General features: G+C 51.1%; 1 protein-coding gene and 1 long non-coding RNA gene across 6 annotated transcripts in view; both read left to right on the top strand.

Annotated features, from left to right (window-relative positions):
• The first annotated feature begins 1129 nt into the window (after window positions 1-1129).
• On the top strand, window positions 1130-1695 carry LOC119564453. Its single transcript, XR_005223324.1, has 2 exons — window positions 1130-1187; window positions 1579-1695. It is a non-coding gene; the product is annotated as an uncharacterized LOC119564453 (long non-coding RNA).
• Window positions 1696-6007: 4312 nt separating this feature from the next.
• Window positions 6008-19740, top strand: part of POLRMT (RNA polymerase mitochondrial) — a 40090-nt gene continuing 26357 nt past the window's right edge. For 2 of the 5 annotated variants that reach the window (XM_043535806.1, XM_043535805.1), the window contains exons 1-4: window positions 6008-6095; window positions 9418-9510; window positions 10552-11324; window positions 14186-14316. In XM_043535806.1, the coding sequence (XP_043391741.1) occupies window positions 6047-6095; window positions 9418-9510; window positions 10552-11324; window positions 14186-14316 (1046 nt within the window). In that variant the 5' untranslated portion in view covers window positions 6008-6046. Of the gene's footprint in view, window positions 6096-8291; window positions 8407-9417; window positions 9511-10073; window positions 10163-10551; window positions 11325-14185; window positions 14317-19740 lie in introns of those variants that run through there. The other 3 variants (XM_037885478.2, XM_043535804.1, XM_043535807.1) reach the window with 3 other exon arrangements.

The following is a 19740-nucleotide window of genomic DNA, read 5'->3' as shown; positions in this document are numbered from 1 at the left end:
TTGCACGACCTTAAAGAACTAAATGTAGGAGTAAGTGATTTAAAGCAGTGAGTGAAAAGTTACAAATCGCTTTTGCAAAACTTGATGATACAGGGTTTGGAGGAAAGTAAACATTTGGGAGTTGTGGAAATGGTGAAAGGTAACTGTTGTGAAGATGTTAGAGTAACAGTTGTGGTGTTACAAGAAGGAAGTTTTTCTTTAATGATAAAACCCAGTTCTATAAATGTAACTGTATGTGCAACTCTGTGCAGTCACATTGGATGGAAGCTTGGTAATTAAATTATCCAAGGGGGTCAGGTAGAGTGGCTACTGCCACCACTGGGCTTCTGTCCCCAGAAGCCTTTACAGCTGTTCTGAGGGAAAATGGGCCCTTTTCCCACAGAAATGGTCTAAAGGGACTGCCGCCGGCAGCAGGCGGAGAGAGAATCTGAGCAAAATTATTTGACTATTGGGTAATGTAAGCAAAATCACTAAAGGAATGTAAGGGGTTTCTATTGGAACGTAACTTGGCTGCCCCTGGTTGTGTCTAGTTGTACAAGATGGGAGTGTAATCGGGTACAGTTGTGTAAAAGAGTAATTCCAGTGCAAGACATGTTAGGCAAAAGAGAATTTTGTGTGTCCATAGGAAAAAGAAAGGGAAAAGGGGAGGAATGATGGGAACACTAAGCCTTGGGGTGACTCTGGGGGATCGGACTGTCGCTTTGGTGGGTGTGCATAAAAACTCTGTGGGCATGGGGGAGGCAGTTACACCTTGTGTAAAATTAATATGGCTAATGTAATGTTATGGAGGTTTAAACTATGGAAGGAATGTGCATTTTCCCAGAACATGTGCAGTGTATATTGGAGAAGGGGTAAAAAAAAAAATGCAAACAAAACATGGTACTTAATTAAAATCCTATTAGGCTCCAAAAGGAGCCACAATAGGTTGTCCTTTCTTTTTCAGATCTGTGTTTTGGAGCAGGAGATGAAAGTGGAAAGTAATCAGAACTCTGGTGGAAGTGGAATGTTTCCCTTTTAAGACAGTCTCTGAGCTGCTAATAGCTTTGGATCCAAAAGCAAGCTAGAAAGGCTCTGTGTAAATGCAAATTACCTAGCTGATGGGCACAAAGGAGCTGCAAATAATGAATACATCTGGTCAGCAAACAAGCTACTAGAAGACTCAGATTATGGCCTTCCAGGAAAGAGAGGTGAAAAAAACAAGTCAAGCTTGAAAATAAGGGGAACAGGTTAACCCTAAGGGTGTGTGTGTGTGTGTGTGTGTACAGCTAAAATCTAAAGCTGTCTCTTAGCTATTACCTGAGAATAAACTTAATGCTTGGTACAGCAGAGAAACTATTGCAAACCTGGTCAGTTGTACAAGAGGGGAAACTGAGGTACACCACCTCATGAATTTCATAAATGACCAGTGAGTGGGGTATTCACTAGCCTGACTATAGAACAAAATAAGGACAGCCTGGAGATAATTCTTCTGTTTTTCCTGCAATTAGCAAGGAAATTTGTGAAAGGAAGTGGTATTACTATTAAGCAATAATCTGTCCCCACTAGGGGGTGGTGGAAATTGTTTCTTTTGTTTTTCAGACACTCTACAAGCAAGCTGGCGCCAGTGGAAAAATAACCGAGAATACCACGGATCTATGTTTTGTGTTGTTTGTCTGTGGTGTTTGTCTTGTTGCTAGCATTGTTGTGTTTTAATGAACAAAAACCTCATGACATGAGTGGGGGATGGCTTCAAAAGGCTGACCCTGGGGGGGAAGATGTGTATGGGAATGCAAAATGCTCAACTAGGAGGCCAGCACCTGTGTAATAGCTACCATCGTACCTGGAAATGGAACAGCAACTAAGGTGGTCCCCACAAGCCCTATGGAAATAATGAGAAGGGGAGGAGCTCACTGGGAATCAATGGAGGGGTACGCAAAATGGTGTAAATCAAGAGAAGATGTTTGGATGTGCCCCTCTCCTATGACTATGGAGGAGCAGGATCAATGATCTATGCAAGGGGTGGACAATTGGGTGTACTATGTATAAGGTGTTTTGCTGGGAATGTACATATTACTGGGGGGCACAATTACACCAGCCCATTTTGTACTGTTAACTGTACTGGTGTTACGTTGCATATGGAGATAACCTATAAGTAATGTAGTAAGCCCTCCCCAGCCTGCAGTGTACTAGACAACCCGGACCCAACCTTCTCAGGCCCACTCGAATGGGAAGTCTGGAAGATTAATTGGAATAGGTGTGGTATGCCCGTACGAGAGAAGGTGCAGGGCACTATACTATACAAGGGGCAGTGGGACAAATGGAGTATCGACACCTTCCACCTTGAGGCCTGGCCCTGTCAGGAAATGTCGCCATATGTCCTATGCTTTTCCAGGGATACCTGCGCAGGAGGATCCCAAAAGGAAAAAAAAGGGGTGGAGTGTTAGGATATAGATATTCAGGCCTGTCTGAAAAGACCAAACTCTTAAGAATTTAGGTGTATTCTTGTCACTTAGCTAGTTCTGGAGGTATAAAAGAGAGAATCAAAATCACTGTCTGACTGTATAAGGCCTTTTCTCACTGTGACAGCCTGAGGCCCTGTTCTTAGGCTAAGGACTTTGGCTAAACAGCAGAGGCAGCCATAAGCTGGGAAGCGACTGGTCAGATCCTCACATTCCAAACTAGTCTCATTGAAATAAGGTGCAATTGGGCTGTGAGGAATACAATCCTGTCCTGATAACGCCCATCGCCTCCAGAGAAAGGGAAGTGCCTTGAAAATGTAACAGGAAACTTAGTTTGATAGCATCCTGTCTGGCAAAAGAACTCACTTATCAGTAGCTGGGATGTGAAATCCCCATTTCTGTGGTGTTCCATCATTGAGTCCCCATTTCCCTATTGTTTGTCTGTATAATCTCTGTCTGGTTCTGTGATTGTTTCTGTCTGCTGTATAATTAATTTTGCTGGGTGTAAACTAATTAAGAAAAATTGGAAAACGTCCAGCGGAAGGCAACAAAAGTGATAAGGGGACTGGAACACATGATTTATGAGGAGCGGCTGAGGGAACTGGGATTGGTTAGCCTGCGGAAGAGAAGAATGAGGGGGGATTTGATAGCTGCTTTCTACTACCTGAAAGGGGGTTCCAAAGAGGATGGATCTAGACTGTTCTCAGTGGTAGCAGATGACAGAACGAGGAGTAATGGTCTCAAGTTGCAGTGGGGGAGGTTTAGGTTGGATATTAGGAAAAACTTTTTCACTAGGAGGGCGGTGAAGCACTGGAATGGGTTCCCTAGGGAGGTGGTGGAATCTCCTTCCTTAGAAGTTTTTAAGGTCAGGCTTGACAAAGCCCTGGCTGGGATGATTTAGTTGGGGATTGGTCCTGCTTTGAGCAGGGGGTTGGACTAGGGGACCTTCTGAGGTCCCTTCTAACCCTGATATTCTATGATTCTAAGGTAGTGGGATATAATTGATTAAATAATCATGTTAGGATTGGTTAGTTAAATTTCAGGAAAATGGTTGGTTAAAGTATAGCTAAGCAGAACTCAGGTTTTACTATATAGTCTGCAATCAATCAGGAAGTAAGGCGGGGAACGGGAACAGGGAATGGGGGTGGGGAAATTGGAATCATGTTTTGCTAAGGGGGGGGAATGGGAACAGGGACACAGGTAAGGCTCTGTGATGTCAGAGCTGGAAAGGGGGACACTAAGGAAGGAAACTGGAATCATGCTTCCTGGAAGTTTACCCCCATAAACATCGAATTGTTTGCACCTTTGGACTTTGGGTATTGTTGCTCTCTCTTCATGCGAGAGTGACCAGGGAAGTAAGCGGGTGAAGGAATAAGGCCCTAACAGCCGTCTGCCCCTTCTGTCCAACCGTGGCTTTCGGAGGAGCAGGACAGGGCAGTGAAAAGGGAATGCCAGCACCCTGTGCAGCCTGGCAGTGGGAACCCTCGTGATGGTGAAACGCTGGAGGAGCCCGTGCAATGCCCCTGGGTGCAGCGAATGGGTTGAGCAGTGACACCCTGAAATGCAAAACGGTGACCAGGCTAGAAACAGACAAAGAACCAACCATGCGGCACTGGGAATGGACCTCCATGGGAACCCGCCGGGACTCCCTGCCCTCTTGATTCCCTACAACAGGTATGATTCTCACCCTAGCTCACCGGCTGACCTCTAAAACAGCAGCCAGAGGATCACAGGCTGCTCCTGAGTACCCGGAATAGGCCTCTTGTCAGCAAACCAGAGCATCCAGGCGAAGTGGGCAGGAAGGGAGTGGGAGAAACTTATTGATCCAGACTGGGGAACTGGCTTCTTGGAGCCTGGGGGCAGGAGAGGAGGGGAAGAAAGATTGACAGATGGGACTAAACTAAGACCCCCAGATCTGGCCACCCCGGATCTTTGGGGCTCAGATCCTCAGGCGAGTGGGGATGGACAGCTAGACGGACAGGATCAGGAGCCAAGCTTTGCAGCCTGTGTCCATCTCTAAGTCAGACAGACCAACTGATCTCGTTGTACCTTTTTTGTTATCGCTGGAGATTAAAGGGTCCAAGGTTTGATTTCCTGCTGGGGCAATAACTCTCCTATAAACTCTGCCTGCTGAGGAGCGTTCATCTCCCTCCCTCCTGAGTCGGGCAATCAGGTAGAAAGGGTGAAAAATCGGGACATTTGTTTTTTTTCTGGGAGAAGGGAAAGTTGCCTATATAAGACAAAGTCCCTAATATCAGGACGGTCCCTATAATATGGGGATGTCGGGTCACTCTTATCCCAAGGGACCCAGTACAGCTTTTCAGGCGGGTGCCACGCTGGGGGCTGGGAGGGAGAGGGCAGGGGCCGGGTGAGTTAGGGGCCTGGATCCGGATGATGCAGAAGGTGCTGGGACCTGACATCTCTAGTGATTTTCCCCACGCTAGGGTTTGATGAATCTGTTTCCTTGGCTAAGGAAGGCTCTGGGTCACCAAACGAGAGCAGCTTACCCGTTGCCCACTGGACAGCAGCTGCAGACGTGGTGTCTATTGCTGACCCAAAGGAAGACGCTCAACTGGGCTGGGTGGCTTGATGCTCTCCCGGCAGCTTTGGAAACGGAGATTGATTTCCTCCCACCCCCAAATTATCTTTGTGCCAGCCAGGGATTCCTTGCAGCTCTGCTCGCCTGCCTGCAATCAGTGTCACCTGCGGCTTCTAGGAGGCCTTCCGAGGGCACCAGCCCCCAGGCTCACCTGCCCACATGAGCATCCTGGGGGTGGAATCAGTGTCCGCCACCCAGCCTTGGGGCCCCACCCCCTGCAGTGTCACTCTGCGCTGGTGTCAGCCATCTGCAGTCTGAGCTGCCTGCAACGGGTGACACCTCACTGCACCTGTCTGCTACTGAAATGCCCCCTACTGCATGCCAGGTCACCCCCACTGCAAGCTGCCTCCCCCTGCACTCTTCGTAATCAGCATCCCCAGTGTCCCCAGAACTGGCTGCTCAGGGAGACTGAGGTGTCAGGACCCCCCTGCTATGAGCCACCACCAGGACTTGGATGGGCTCCATTGCTGGCCGCAGCTCAGGGGACATCCCCCGAACCCGAAGCCCTGTCGGGTTGGGTTTCCAGACCTGGCAGTTTAACAAGAATTCCAGCCCCGTAAATCTCTCTGCAGCTGTGTCCCCCGCCCCACGTGGTTATATAATGGTTATAAAGGCTAATCTGATCTCTGTGCAGTGCCCAGGCCTTTGCGATCGGACCGGAGTGACCAAACCATGGCTGCCTGGCAGGGGATTGGTCATAGGGTAAGCGTCCTCTTCCCCAAAAAGTGTAACTGGCTTCCACAGAGTCACTCCAGATTTGCACTGGTGTAAACACTCAGGAAGAGCAGCCCCCTCTGGCCACACCTGCCGTTGATGTGACTCCCAGCGTGGGTGGGTGTTGTGTTTTCACAGCCACACCCTGCTGGCTGTTATTCGATAGGTGCCTATGCAGATGGGGAAGCCCATTGCTGATTACTGTGTCTTGCCAATTAGCAAGGAGGCAAACAAGCCCTAATGAAGCTGGGCCAAAGGCTCCCATGATGCACCGTAGCCAGCTGGCTGATGGGTGATGCTTGTTCTAATTCTGCCAACAGCAGCCTGCTCGAGAGGGGTCCTTGGTAGATTTAAGGGTCTTTCGCTAAAGTGCTTCCCTCTGCTGTTCGGGGACATCTCTGTGTGTGAGAAATGGGAGGGGTGCAAAATTCTGGGGTTACTGTGGTCAGAGCAGTGGGCTGGGAGTCAGGACTCCTGGGTTCTGCTCTGAGCTCTTGGAGGGGAGAGGGGTCTAGTGGTTAGAGCAGGGCGGAGGCTGCGAGTTGGGATTCCTAGTTTTTATTCCTAGCTCTGGGAGGGGAGCGTGACCATGAATTAACCCCGTCTACCTTGGGACAGAAACGCCCCAAGACGTTGGAAGAGCTGTCAAACCTTGTTCTTTAGGATATAATCTGGTCTGTAACTACAAGACCGCAGGCTGAGCCCTAAGGTGGGGGGCAGGTTATCTCACTTCTGCCTCTTGCAGCATTTCTTGCACCTTCCTCTACTGCATCCGGTACTGGCCCCCGTGGCAGGCAGGAGGGTGGACTAGAAGGACCTCGGGTCTGATCCAGTCCGGCAAAGCTGATGGTAGGACGTCGGGCGGGGGGGTTGTGTAACCATTAGCCCTTCCCACCCTCCGGCAGGGTAGGTGCTGGCATGCCCCTCTTTCAGCTCCCCAGGGCAGTCCCTGGAGCAGACAGCAGCTCTTGTGTCACTGAAGGTGATGCTGACTCAGCTGAGGAGTGATCCTAATGAGCAAGAGGCCTCACCCCAAGCAGGTGGCGTGCAGCGTTCCTGCTCCTCTGTCTGCACCGCGGTGGCATTTTCGAGGCTTGCCTTGGCAGGAGTTTATTTGCAGGGAGGATTCTGGTGTCACCCAGGTGGATTGTTCTCCTAGAAATGGCTGGCTCAGAGGAGAGGCCTGTGGAAACCAAGCAGAGAGTGTGGGTGACTGGTCAGAACAGAGGAGCAGGGCACCAGGACTCCTCCTGGGTGCTGTTACTGGCTCGGGGAGAGGAGCATGGTCTAATGATTAGAGCAGTGAGGCTGGGAGTCCAGACTCCTGGGTTCTGTCACTGGATCTGGGAGGGGCATGCAGTCTAATGGTTAGAGCAGTGAGGCTGGGAGTCAGGATTCCTGGAATCTATTCCCAGCTCTGCCAGTGACTCACTAAGCCAGTTTGGGAAGGTCATTTCCCTGTGCCTCAGTTTCCCTATCTGTAAAATGTCTGATAGCTCTGACCTACATCACCAGGAGTTATGATAGTGTAGTATTTGGCTCTCAGAGCTGAGTCAGCTTCATCATCCCTCGTTTTTCAGACAGGGAAACTGAGGCCCAAAGAGGGGAAGCAGCTCGCTCAGGGACAGACAACAAGTTAGCGGCAGAACCCAAAACAAAACCCAGAGCACTCGATTTTCAGCCCAGTGTGCTATGGACTACGCTGCCTCCTCTAGGGTTTGCAACGTGCTTGGAGATCCTCAGGGCCGATTAAAGCCGATTAAAACCAATGGGAGTCTGTGGCCCTGGGCAGAGGGAGAGGGGGTGTGCGCCCTCTGCTGGAACAGGGGTAAACTTCCAGCTCTAGATTTAAATACCGGCTTGAGCCAGTGAAGCAGAGGGTGGGAAGGGAGAGAAGCAGGGGCTGCCAAGGAGCAGGCTCTTGCACCGACGATCTGGCCGAGGCCTGGTGCTACACGAGCAGAGGGGGCTGGAAGTGGAGGATTTTACAAGCCAGGAGCCCACTCCTGCCCTCTTCCCTTCTCGCTAATGGAACTACAACCCCGGGTTTGAACCGAAGCGACCTGCCGAGGGTGCCCGGCGTGACCGCGGGCCGGCCGGGGCGGGTGAGAGCGAAACGGATCAGAGGAGGAGCAGCCCGGACCGAGGAGGAGGGCGGCTGAGGGGGAAAGGGCAGGGTAGCAAGCAGGAACCGTGACTGCCCTGCGAGCAGCACCAGCCATGCCAGGATCTCAAAGCAGCAGGAGGACACAGGGGCAGAGGAGGGCAGGCAGCAGCAGCTGCCACGGGAGAGGGTCACAGGCAGTGCCCTGCGCTCCCAGCGCAGGCCACCAGAGGGCGCCAAAGGGCGCCCCCCGACCCTGCACTGCATCCTGGGAGTTGGAGTCTCCAGCGCCGGAGACAGCCCCGCCGGGTCCGTGCCGCGGCGCGGTGCACGCCGGGACATGTAGTTCCGCGGTGCCCGCGGGTGGGGTCGGGCGGTGAACTACAGCCCCCGGCGGGCGGTGCGGCTGGCGCGTGCGCGGTGGGGCCGGCGGCGAGGAGCGGAGGGACGGAGGGAGGGATGGCGGCCTAGCGTGGCCGGGGGCATGTGGCGGGTGCTGAGGCTGCGGGCGGCGCTGCTGGGCCGGGGCCCGGGCTGGCTGCGGGGCCCAGGTAACGGCGGGTCCAGACGGAGCGGGGGGGCTGAGACCCCCCTCCCCTCCCCCCCCCAACGGGCACGGAGCCGGGGGGGGAGCTGAGCCCCCCCTCCCGTCCCCCCCAAAGGGCACGGAGCCGGAGGGGGAGCTGAACCCCCCCCGCGCCCCCCTCCCCCCCCAACGGGCAAGGGGCCGGGGGGGGGCTGAGCCCCCCACGCGCCACCCTCCCCCCCCCCAACGGGCAAGGGGCCGGGGGGGGAGCTGAACCCTCTGCACTCCCTTCCCCCGCCAACGGGCACGGAGCCGGGGGGGGAGCTGAACCCCCCCGCGCCACCCTCCCCCCCCAACGGGCACGGGGCCGGGGGGGCTGAACCCCCCGGCGCCCCCTCCCCCCCCAACGGGCACGGAACCAGAGGGGGCTCAGCCCCCTCCCTCCCAGCAGCGCGGTGAAGGTGTGTTCCCAAATCCAAGGTATAGAAGACAGTGGGGGCCACTGAGTCCCTGCCCCTTTCCCCGTTGCCCCTTAACAGCACCGGGAGGGGATCCCCCCCCTTATCCCATCCCCTCGTTGATAGCCATGCTGGGGATCCCCCCCCATCCCCTCGTTGATCGCCATGCTGGGGACGGGGTGTGTGATTGGGGCACGAGCTGCTCCTCGGGGGTCGGGCAGTTTTCAGTCTCCTTTGCACAGTCCCCATAATGGGGAAGGGGCTCCCCTTCCTCTGAAGCGGCAGGGTCCTTTGGGGAGCAGCCCGGGAGGCTGGTTCTCCACTCGGCTGCTGCAGCTGCTGTCCTGTCCCTGTGCTGCTGGGGCGTCTCGATGCCCAGTGGGGCACGTGCATGGAGCCGGGGGGGGCCTCCATGTGCATGTGTCTGAGCTGTGCCTCCATCCAGCCATGTTCGAAGGGGCGTACAGGGAATCACTGAAATGCTGGGCGGGAAGGGACCCCCAGAGGTCATCTCGTGGGCAGAGCAGTGACTCCATCCATCTCTTCCACCTCGCCCTCATTGTCCCTTTTCGCTGCAGGAAGATGGACCATGATGAGAAATTACTCCTCAGCCAGCGCAAAGGAGGAGGCCAGGAGGAGAGGCGCCTGTGGGAGGGCTGAGCTGCTGGAGGGTAAGTCGGAAATGCGGGGGAGAACCAAAGGCATCTGTTCCCATAAGAGTCTTCCCCCCCCCCTTCCCCCTCCCAGAGCAGTTTGGGTTTCCTGGTGAGTAGGGTGTATGTGGAGACCTGTAGCTTGGGGGAAAATGCCCCTGTGGCAGTGGGAAGAATCCTTCAGCCAACTTCACCTGCTGGCCAGCCCATACGTTGATGTCAGGTTTGAGGTGTGCTATGTTGCAGGGGTTCTCAGCCTCTTCCCTGCTGTGACCCCAAGTTACAGTGGGGCAAAGTTGGGGAGCCCTCCCATCTAGCCGTAAGGAGGGGGAGGGTGGTTGCAAATGCTTCTCGTAGTGCAGTGGTTCCCAACTGTTTGGTACGGCGAACCACCAACTGCCTTTGGTCTTTTTTTTTTTGTGATCCACCATTACTTATATGCAGCCCCAGCCTTGCAACCCTAATCCTGGCCTGGTGTGGACGGGATCCCCCAGGGTGGGGGTTGGAGTTGGAGAGCAAACCTGCCCCTCATTCCCCCTCTGCTTCTCCCACAGCAGCAGCTGCGGGGCTGGGCCTGGCTCCCTGCTCCAGGCATCCTGACCTGGCATGGGGGGTTGCAGTGCCGCTCAGGTTTGGCCTAGCCCCGCAGGACAGGAGCTGCCACTGCAGGGTGAGTGCAAGGCGGGCTTGCCTAAGTCAGGGCCCAGTGATGGATTAATCTGGCTCTGGATGTGGCAACCTTCTAGCCACCCCCTGGTAAGGCAGGACCCACTGCTGGGAAACACCGCTCTAGGGGGTCAAGGCTATCTGTCTTTGCCCACTGGGGCACCTTGGCCAAGTCACTTTCCTTCAGTAAGAGCTGGGGATCACACTTGCCTCACCGAGGTGGGGAGGGATAACTCACTTGTGTCAAAAAAGAGTGTCAAGCTAAGAAGCTGGGGTGTGTGGGGAGCGACGAGATGCTTGATTGGTGTGGGAAGGACATGGATGGAAGACTGTCTACAGTGACCATGTTCCCTTTAATTCCCTGTTCGCTCTCTGGCGTGTTTTCTCTGGCAGTGCTGGAGGCTCGCGTCAAGCAGCTCCAGGCTGATAACGTCTCGGAGGTGACAGTCGACCGAGTGGACGTTGCCCCGCTGCGGAAGAGCAGCTTCCAGCGTCCTGCACCAAGCCCAGCAGGGAAGGAGCCTGCTCCGAAAGTCAGGGATGGGGGCGTCTCCTCTTCTGGGGGCACGTCCCAGCCCAGCCGCTGGGTTGAAAAGCTGAAAAAGGAGAAATGGATCAAGCATAAGAGACAGTTGAAGCTGGAGCAGAAATTCTCCTCGGCTGCCTCACCCCGTGGTACAGAACGAACTAGCACGCCAGTCTTGGAGCCAGGCAAGGATGCTGGAGCCAAAGAGAGCCAAGGCCGGGCCAAAGCCGTTCCCCCAAAGGGAGGGACAAATCCAAAGGTGTCCGGCAAATCCAAGACCTTCCGTGAAAGCCCCAGGGCTGCGGTGGTTCCTGCCCGGGGCCCTCCCAAGCTGGGCTCCCCTGCCAGCCCCTGTGCTGAGCAGGGATATGAATGCAGCAGGCTGGAGGAATTGCCCGAGATGGGGGAGCTAGAAGGGCCGATGGTGCAGTGGGAACCCAGGCCGCGTCTGGAAGACAAGGAGGGCAACAAGTATGGGAGCATTCAGCTCCTCATCATGTCCTTCCTGGAGAGCTGCCTCTTCCTCCGCCAGCCCGAGAGGGCCCAGCAGTGCCTGATGTTCTACCACCGCTCCCATGCCAGGAGGAAGCTGCTGGGCATCAAGATGTATGACATCCTCATGCACGGCTGGGCTAAAAAGGTACCTTATCCCGGTAACCCAGGCTGGTGTGATGGGGGCGCTCCTCCTCCAGTGGCCGCAGCACACATAGATGTTTGAGCTAATGGCGCAAGCTGTAGCTGCCTACTTTTAGATCCGGAGGTCCCAGGTTCGATCCCTGCAGGGAGCCCAGCCCGGGCATGATTGCATCTCGTTTCAGCACGCACCCTTGAGCCAGGCCCACGCGTCTGTTTTGAACGGGGGATGGCGTGTTTCTCAGGGTGGAGTTTTCTGAGCCATTTGATCATATTAATTCATTATTGAAATGGTGCAATCGGGGGGGATTGATTTAAATCATCAAGTGGGAAGCCTCGATTTAAATCATCGATTTTAATCAACTTTTCCGTTTGTACTTCAGTTATTTTCTAAAGAAAGGTGCGTTCTCATTGGTTGATATAACCATTAAAACATTCTAACTGAGAACAAAATAGAGCCTTGACGCTAGATTTGGTACATGTTTTTGCTACCTAGGTGGGTACACTATAATGATATACGTTTATCTAATCAATTATATCACATATTTTCAGATTCTTATTAATTAATTGTATGTTTTTAGTATGTTAGAAAAGTGATGCATTGCTTATTTACTAGATAATCAACTTTTTGCTCATGATTTGTGTCAAGCTGCGTTAGGATGATAACTGAAATTTAATTAAACACACACAACAGCATATCAAATTTATTTTCATTAAACAAAACAAGCCCTTAATACAGGATATGACTTATTGTGCCATATTTTTAAAGCTTGACCAAAAACGTTAGATGTTTGCCCCCTACTTTTTTCTTTATATAGAAAAGCAGCCTTTCACTCAAAATTTCTGATAGAGGCTCATGGATTTAGCATATTAATTTCTTATTTAAATATTTTAAGAGATTGTAATAAGTTCAGGCCTTAACATATTTTGTATTAAATTCAGATTTAATTTTAAACAGGTTTATTTTTAAAAAGAAAACAATTTAAATAGCAAAATCAAAAAATTCAATTTAAATTGGACAAAACTAGATGTTTTTTTTTTAACCTTGGGAGTAATTAACTCAGGTGGGTTTCTGAGTAGCAGCTGTGTTAGTCTGTATCCGCAAAAAGAACAGGAGTACTTGGGGCACCTTAGAGACTAACAAATTTATTAGAGCATAAGCTTTCCTGAGCTACAGCTCACTTCATCGGCTGCATAGAATGGAACATATAATAAGATATATATACAGATAAGTTGGAAGTTACCATACAAACTGTGAGAGGCTAGGTTTCAGAGTAGCAGCCGTGTTAGTCTGTATTCACAAAAAGAACAGGAATACTGGTGGCACCTTAGACTAACAAATTTATTTGAGCATAAGCTTTCGTGAGCTACAGCTCACTTCATGGGATGCATTCAGTGGAAAATACAGTGGGGAGATTTATATACATAGAGAACATGAAACAATGGGTGTTACCCTACACACCGTAACCAGAGTGATCACTTAAGGTGAGTTATTACCGGCGGGGACGACGACGACACCTTTTTGAGTTATTATCAGCAGGAGAAAAAAAACTTTTGTAGTGATAATCAAGATGGCCCATTTAGTCAGACAGGACAGTCTCTACGTAAAAGAATAAATGGACACAAATCAGATGTCAAGAATTATAACATTCATAAACCAATCGGAGAACACTTCAATCTTTCTGGTCACTCAATTACAGACCTAAAAGTCGCAATATTAGGACAAAAAGACTTCAAAAACAGACTCCAACGAGAGACTGCTGAATTGGAATTAATTTGCAAACTGGACACAATTAACTTAGGCTTGAATAGAGACTGGGAGTGGGTGGGTCATTACACAAAGTAAAACTATTTCCCCATGTTTATCTCCCACTCCCTCCTCCCCCCCGCCCACTGTTCCTCAGACGTTCTTGTCAACTCCTGGAAATGGCCCACCTTGATTATCACTACAAAAGGTCGTCACCCCCCCGCTCTCCTGCTGGTAATAGCTCACCTTAAGTGAAAAGAAAAGGAGTACTTGTGGCACCTTAGAGACTAACCAATTTATTTGAGCACAAGCTTTCGTGAACTACAGCTCACTTCGTCAGATGCATCGGATGAAGTGAGCTGTAGCTCACGAAAGCTTATGCTCAAATAAATTGGTTCGTCTCTAAGGTGCCACAAGTACTCCTGTTCTTTTTGCGAATACAGACTAACACGGCTGCTACTCTGAAACCTGTCATTTAGACAGTTGACAAGAAGGTGTGAGGGTATGTAACTTAAGGAAATAGATTCAGTCTGTGTAATGACCCAGCCGCTCCCAGTCTCTATTCAAACCCAAGTTAATGGTATCTAGTTTACATATTAATTCAAGCTCAGCAGTTTCTCGCTGGAGTCTGTTTTTGAAGCTTTTCTGTTGCAAAATTGCCACCCTTAGATCTTTTACTGAGTGGCCACAGAGGTTGAAGTGTTCCGGAATTCAGCCCTGATGGGAAGGAGCGGCTTGCCAGCTGTGGGGACTGGGTCCTTGGCGCTGGTACAGCATGGGGAGTGGCAGATTGTGTGCCTCCCGCACACAGCCACTCAATGTGTCTCAGCTCTGGCTGGACTGGAAGGGGTGAGGGGGAACCGGGGCTCCAATGCCCTTTCAGTCTGTCACCACTGGGGCCAGAATGAGGCCAGTTGGGATGGTGGTTTGTGAGTTGCTGCCAGTTGTAATGCCCACTGGGACTAGTCTGAGACCCACCACGCTTGGCTCATGCAGGGCCCCTTGGAGCCATTCGATGGTGGAACCATTCAGTGCCTGGGTTCAGAACGAATCAGGTTTAATCTGGAAGAGAAATGGAGGGGCTTGGAGCTTGAATTGATCCCTCTCCCTTCTCTTCTCAGGGCTCCTTGAACCAGATTGGCCGGCTCTTCTTCATGCTGGAGGAAGCTGGCCTGAAGCCCAATCTCAGCTGCTACGCAGCCGCTCTGGAGTGCCTGGGTCGCGCTCGAACCCCCGCCACGGTCATCAAAAGGTAACTGGCCGGGTGTGCCCGGCGTGCTATGTAAATAACAACACTGCCTCTCCCTTTTCCACTGCTTCCCCCGGCTCGCTAACGGCTCAGGGAGCTGCATGGGATGAGTGGGGGAGGCCTGCCTTCTCTGTGGCAATGCAGATTTGGGGGTTGTAGCGAGCTGCGCTGTGGGGTTCCCATTGAACCAGTGGGCAATGGGTGGGCTGGGACATGTCCTCCCAACCTGCCTGGGGGGACGTGCAGCTCCGTATCTTGCAGTGCGACACTGAACGGGAAGCAGAGAGCGGTGGCAGTGGGATGGGACGTTGTGCAGGTGCTCAGGAGGGGAGCCAAGAGGAGGAGGCCCACACATCTCAAGCCCCTGTATTGGTCCGTGCTAGGAACAGTGTCTCTGGAGCTGCTGGGGGATGGGAGGTTGGAAAGCCGTGAGCCTCTGCAAACAGCTGGATCTCCCGCCCTCCATGCATTCATGGGCAGCTCCTTAGACTCCACTCAGAGCCTCTGCCTCTGGGATGAGCTGCTGTCCTGCTGGGTCTGTCTAGGTGCATTCCTCCAGGGCTTTCTCTAGTTAAAGTCTCTTGTTAGCCATGTCTTGGCAGGTGAGGGTGACCCTGCCATCTCCCCCGGTTGCTGCTCCACCATCTCTCAATGGCATTTGTGTGCTCTTTCTCCTGGTTGCTATGGATCGGTGCCAGATGCTGTTGTTAGCCCCAGGATATCAGTCCTCGGGATGACAGGTGTGGCTTAAAAAGGATTTGTGGTTGAAAATTAGTATGTGGGAAGCACTGGATATGAGTCAAGGCAGCACGAAAGAGCTCTTAAAAATAATAAATAGTGTTTGTTTATTAAAAGAGTCTGAATCCAGGTGAATTTCTGTGGCCTGATGTCTGTCACCTGCCTCAAAATGGGGCCGTTGATAGTTTCCTTGCAGTTCTCTTTGCATGCTTCTTGTGACTCAGTGACTTTATGGCAGTCTGTATGTTCTTGGCCACCTTGCGTGTGGCAGACGCCTCTTGTTAACTTGTCCTGGGTCACCTGTTCAGAGCTCAATTGTGTTGATTTTTTGCCTGCAAAAATCTATAAAAACATTTGCATGTCCCTTTGCCTCTGAGCATGTCCTCCCCCCCCTGCCCCCCCCCCCCCCCCCCCCCCAAAAAAAAAAAAAAAGATTCAGAATGGACCATCCTGTATTCAGGACTGTGTGGTTTAATGGGTAGAGTTTAATGGACTGGAGACGTGGCTTCTATTCCCAGCTCTGCCACTGAGCTGCTGGATGGCCTTGTTCCATCTGACATCTCTTGTCTATTTAGACTGTAAGTGCTTTGGGGCGGGGACTTTCTCAACTTTGGGTCTGTAGGGTGCCTAGTGTGATAGAAGCCCCAACCAAGATCAGGGCCCTAGCTGCTACTGTAATACAGGTAGTAATTAGATATTTCCAGTGTACCTTTTGTGGATCACTTGCTGTAGTGGGGTGTTTATTGGCCAGCTTTGGAGAAAAGAGGTCACAGTGACTTGCACTGGTGTAGGCTCCCAAAGTGCCTACAGTCTTTACGTACAGCACCACTGAAATGCAATCACTTCTGGGGAGGAGTGCGACAGCCAGGTGCACAACACGCTGCACTGGGAGGAGTTTTGGCAAAGGGTGCTGATGTAAAATGCCTTGGGATCTTTCCTGCTCTCACAGGACAAGGCAGGACCTCAGTTTTCTAGGTGATTGGTTTCACTCGCAGTCAGAGTTGAGGTTAGGATGGGGAACACGCCGCAGTTCTCCCAGCAGCACCATGCATCCACCGTTCATCAGCCTCTGCAATGAGCTTGCCTGTCCTCACTCAAGGTCAGCTGCCTGCAAATCTCCCTGCCTGTCACGTGCTGTGTAATGCTTGGGGGGCCACCAGATGGCACTCTGAGCCTGCAGCTTTGTCTGCACTCTGCCTTGCTGGTGTCCCAGAAATCTTGGTGGCTTTAAATTGTGGCTCTCAGACTCCCAGGATTGTAGCTACTATGAGCAGCAGTGACTGTTTAACCTTGGGAGCCGAAGGGCTCCGTGTATGGGAGAGATTCTGATGCCAGGGCTCTGGGTGGCTGCAGAAGAATCCCCAGGCGTGGCAGCACGGCAATGGAGATGGTCCTAACCCAAACCACTGGGTTCGCCTCCTTAAGTCTATGCAGCAGCTGGCTTTTATTTGGTATTGTGGTGGCCTGAGTTATGCCCACAGCACCCCCAGGCTATTGTCCAGATAGCTCGATGGTAAACCCACAGTCCTGCCTGCTCTGCATGAGCATCGAAGATCCCACGGTGCTTATGAAAGAATAGTATCCAGTGTGCTGGTTGGCTGCTGCTCTCCACCCCAGAGCAGGCTGCCTTTCAGCACCCTCTATGCAAGCACTTGCCTCTGCCCTTCTAACAGGCATGGGAGGAGCTGAGTCTAGGGCTGCAACATGGATATCCAAGTAGCTTCCCTTTGTCCCTCCCCTTTGATCTCATGACTCCATTGCAACCCAACCTCATGGGTTTGGAATAGGCTGAAATTCCCTGGCCCTCGGTCACACTGACAGCTGTCCCACTGCCATCCTTCAGTTACACGCTCTCTGCCCTCTACCAGATGCCCCCCGTCTGCAGTGTGGCTGGGAGCGAGCTCTGACGAGATGTGATACGAGGCATGTGTTGGAAGCAGGCTCCAGGGTAACAGTGGGAGTTGCCTGCTTTGCTGTTAGAGTAGGAGAAGGATCCTCCAAGGGAGGAAGGGGCATATTCAGCTCATGCCCTTGGTCCTTTAACTCCGTTTTCCAGCCTCTGCTACTTCAGAATGACAGGTGGATGCATGTTTTTGGAGGTGATGAGACCTAGAGATTTTGGGGCTTCAGTTCTCTCTCCTCCCAAGCTTGCAGTTGGCCCTGTAACCCCACTAGGTCAGGCTGTGACTTTGTTGCATCTCTCCGGCTAATCAGGGTTAGGACTTGGTTGGGAGACCCTGCGAGAAAAATCCAGAGCGCTGCAGGAAATGTTGCCAGTTCACTAGGAGACGCGCTGTCCATGGAGTCAGTGGCACCCTGGCTTTGCAGCTGGCGAGGTCTCCTGTCAGATGGGACGTAAAACCGAGGACCTGACTGCTCGTGTGATCTTGATTGGTCGGAGCAGGTGTGTTAGCCCCAGTTGACTTCTGACATGGGTACATGAGCTGTGCCTCTGCCTGGCTTCAGATCCACTGTCCACCTCTTGTGCTAGGCTGCTCTATGCCGTTAAACAACTGCCATGCCCCAACACAGCAGCTGGATTTCAGTAATTGGTGATGTATCTCTTCACCTACGTGGGGCTGAATCCTGGGCCAGTGGGATTGTAGGTGTGGGGCACCTCTCAAGGTTTGACCCCTCATAGGTTTCATAGATTCATAGATTCATAGATATTTAGGTCAGAAGGGACCATTATGATCATCTAGTCTGACCTCCTGCACAGCGCAGGCCACAGAATTTCACCCACCACTCCCACAAAAAAACCTCACACCTATATCTGTGCTATTGAAGTCCTCAAATTGTAGTTTAAAGACCTCAAGGAGCAGAGAATCCTCCAGCAAGTGATCCGTGCCCCATGCTACAGAGGAAGGCGAAAAACCTCCAGGGCCTTCCAATCTGCCCTGGAGGAAAATTCCTTCCCGACCCCAAATATGGCGATCAGCTAAACCCTGAGCATATGGGCAAGATTCATCAGCCAGATACTACAGAAAATTCTTTCCCGGGTAACTTGGATCTTACCCCATCTAAAACCCATCACAGGCCATTGGGCCTATTTACCATGAATATTTAATTACCAAAGCCATGTTATCCCATCATACCATCTCCTCCATAAACTTATCGAGTTTAATCTTAAAGCAAGATAGATCTTTTGCCCCCACTACTTCCCTCGGAAGGCTATTCCAAAACTTCACTCCTCTGATGGTTAGAAACCTTCGTCTAATTTCTAATCTAAATTTCCTAGTGGCCAGTTTATATCCATTTGTTCTTGTGTCCACATTGGTACTGAGTTTAAATAATTCCTCTCCCTCTCTGGTATTTATCCCTCTGATATATTTATAGAGAGCAATCATATCTCCCCTCAACCTTCTTTTAGTTAGGCTAAACAAGCCAAGCTCCCTGAGTCTCCTTTCATAAGACCAGTTTTCCATTCCTCGGATCATCCTAGTAGCCCTTCTCTGTACCTGTTCCAGTTTGAATTCATCCTTCTTAAACATGGGAGACCAGAACTGCACACAGTACTCCAGGTGAGGTCTCACCAGTGCCTTATATAACGGTACTAAGACCTCCTTATCCCTACTGGAAATACCTCTCCTGATGCATCCCAAGACGACATTAGCTTTTTTCACAGCCATATCACACTGGCAGCTCATAGTCATCCTATGATCAACCAATACTCCAAGGTCCTTTTCCTCCTCCGTTACTTCTAGTTGATGCGTCCCTAGCTTATAACTAAAATTCTTGTTATTAATCCCTAAATGCATGACCTTACACTTCTCACTATTAAATTTCATCCTATTCCTATTACTCCAGTTTACAAGGTCATCCAGATCCTCCTGTAGGGTATCCCTATCCTTCTCTAAATTAGCAATACCTCCCAGCTTTGTATCATCTGCAAACTTTATTAGCACACTCCCACTTTTTGTGCCCAGGTCAGTAATAAAAAGATTAAATAAGATTGGTCCCAAAACCGATCCCTGAGGAACTCCACTGGTAACCTCCCTCCAACTTGACAGTTCACCTTTCAGTAGGACCCGTTGTAGTCTCCCCTTTAACCAATTCCCTATCCACCTTTCAATTTTCCTATTGATGCCCATCTTATCCAATTTAACTAATAATTCCCCATGTGGCACCGTATCAAACGCCTTACTAAAATCTAAGTAAATTAGATCCACTGCGTTTCCTTTATCTAAAAAATCTGTTACTTTCTCAAAGAAGGAGATCAGGTTGGTTTGGCACGATCTACCTTTTGTAAAACCATGTTGTATTTTGTCCCATTTACCATTGACTTCAATGTCCTTAACTACCTTCTCCTTCAAAATTTTTTCCAAGACCTTGCATACTACAGATGTCAAACTAACAGGCCTATAATTACTTGGATCACTTTTTTTCCCTTTCTTAAAAATAGGAACTATGTTAGCAATTCTCCAATCATACGGTACAACCCCTGAGTTTACAGATTCATTAAAAATTCTTGCTAATGGGCTTGCAATTTCTTGTGCCAATTCCTTTAATATTCTTGGATGAAGATTATCTGGGCCCCCCGATTTAGTCCCATTAAGCTGTTTGAGTTTCGCTTCTACCTCAGATATGGTGATGTCTACCTCCATATCCTCATTCCCATTTATCATGCTACCATTATCCCTAAGATCCTCTTTAGTCTTATTAAAGACTGAGGCAAAGTATTTGTTTAGA

The sequence above is a fragment of the Chelonia mydas genome, chromosome 25 (assembly GCF_015237465.2).
Source record: "Chelonia mydas isolate rCheMyd1 chromosome 25, rCheMyd1.pri.v2, whole genome shotgun sequence".
NCBI classification, from domain to species: Eukaryota; Metazoa; Chordata; order Testudines; family Cheloniidae; genus Chelonia; species Chelonia mydas.
Note: the sequence above shows the minus strand (reverse complement) of the source record. Positions and strands in the feature narration are given on the sequence as shown.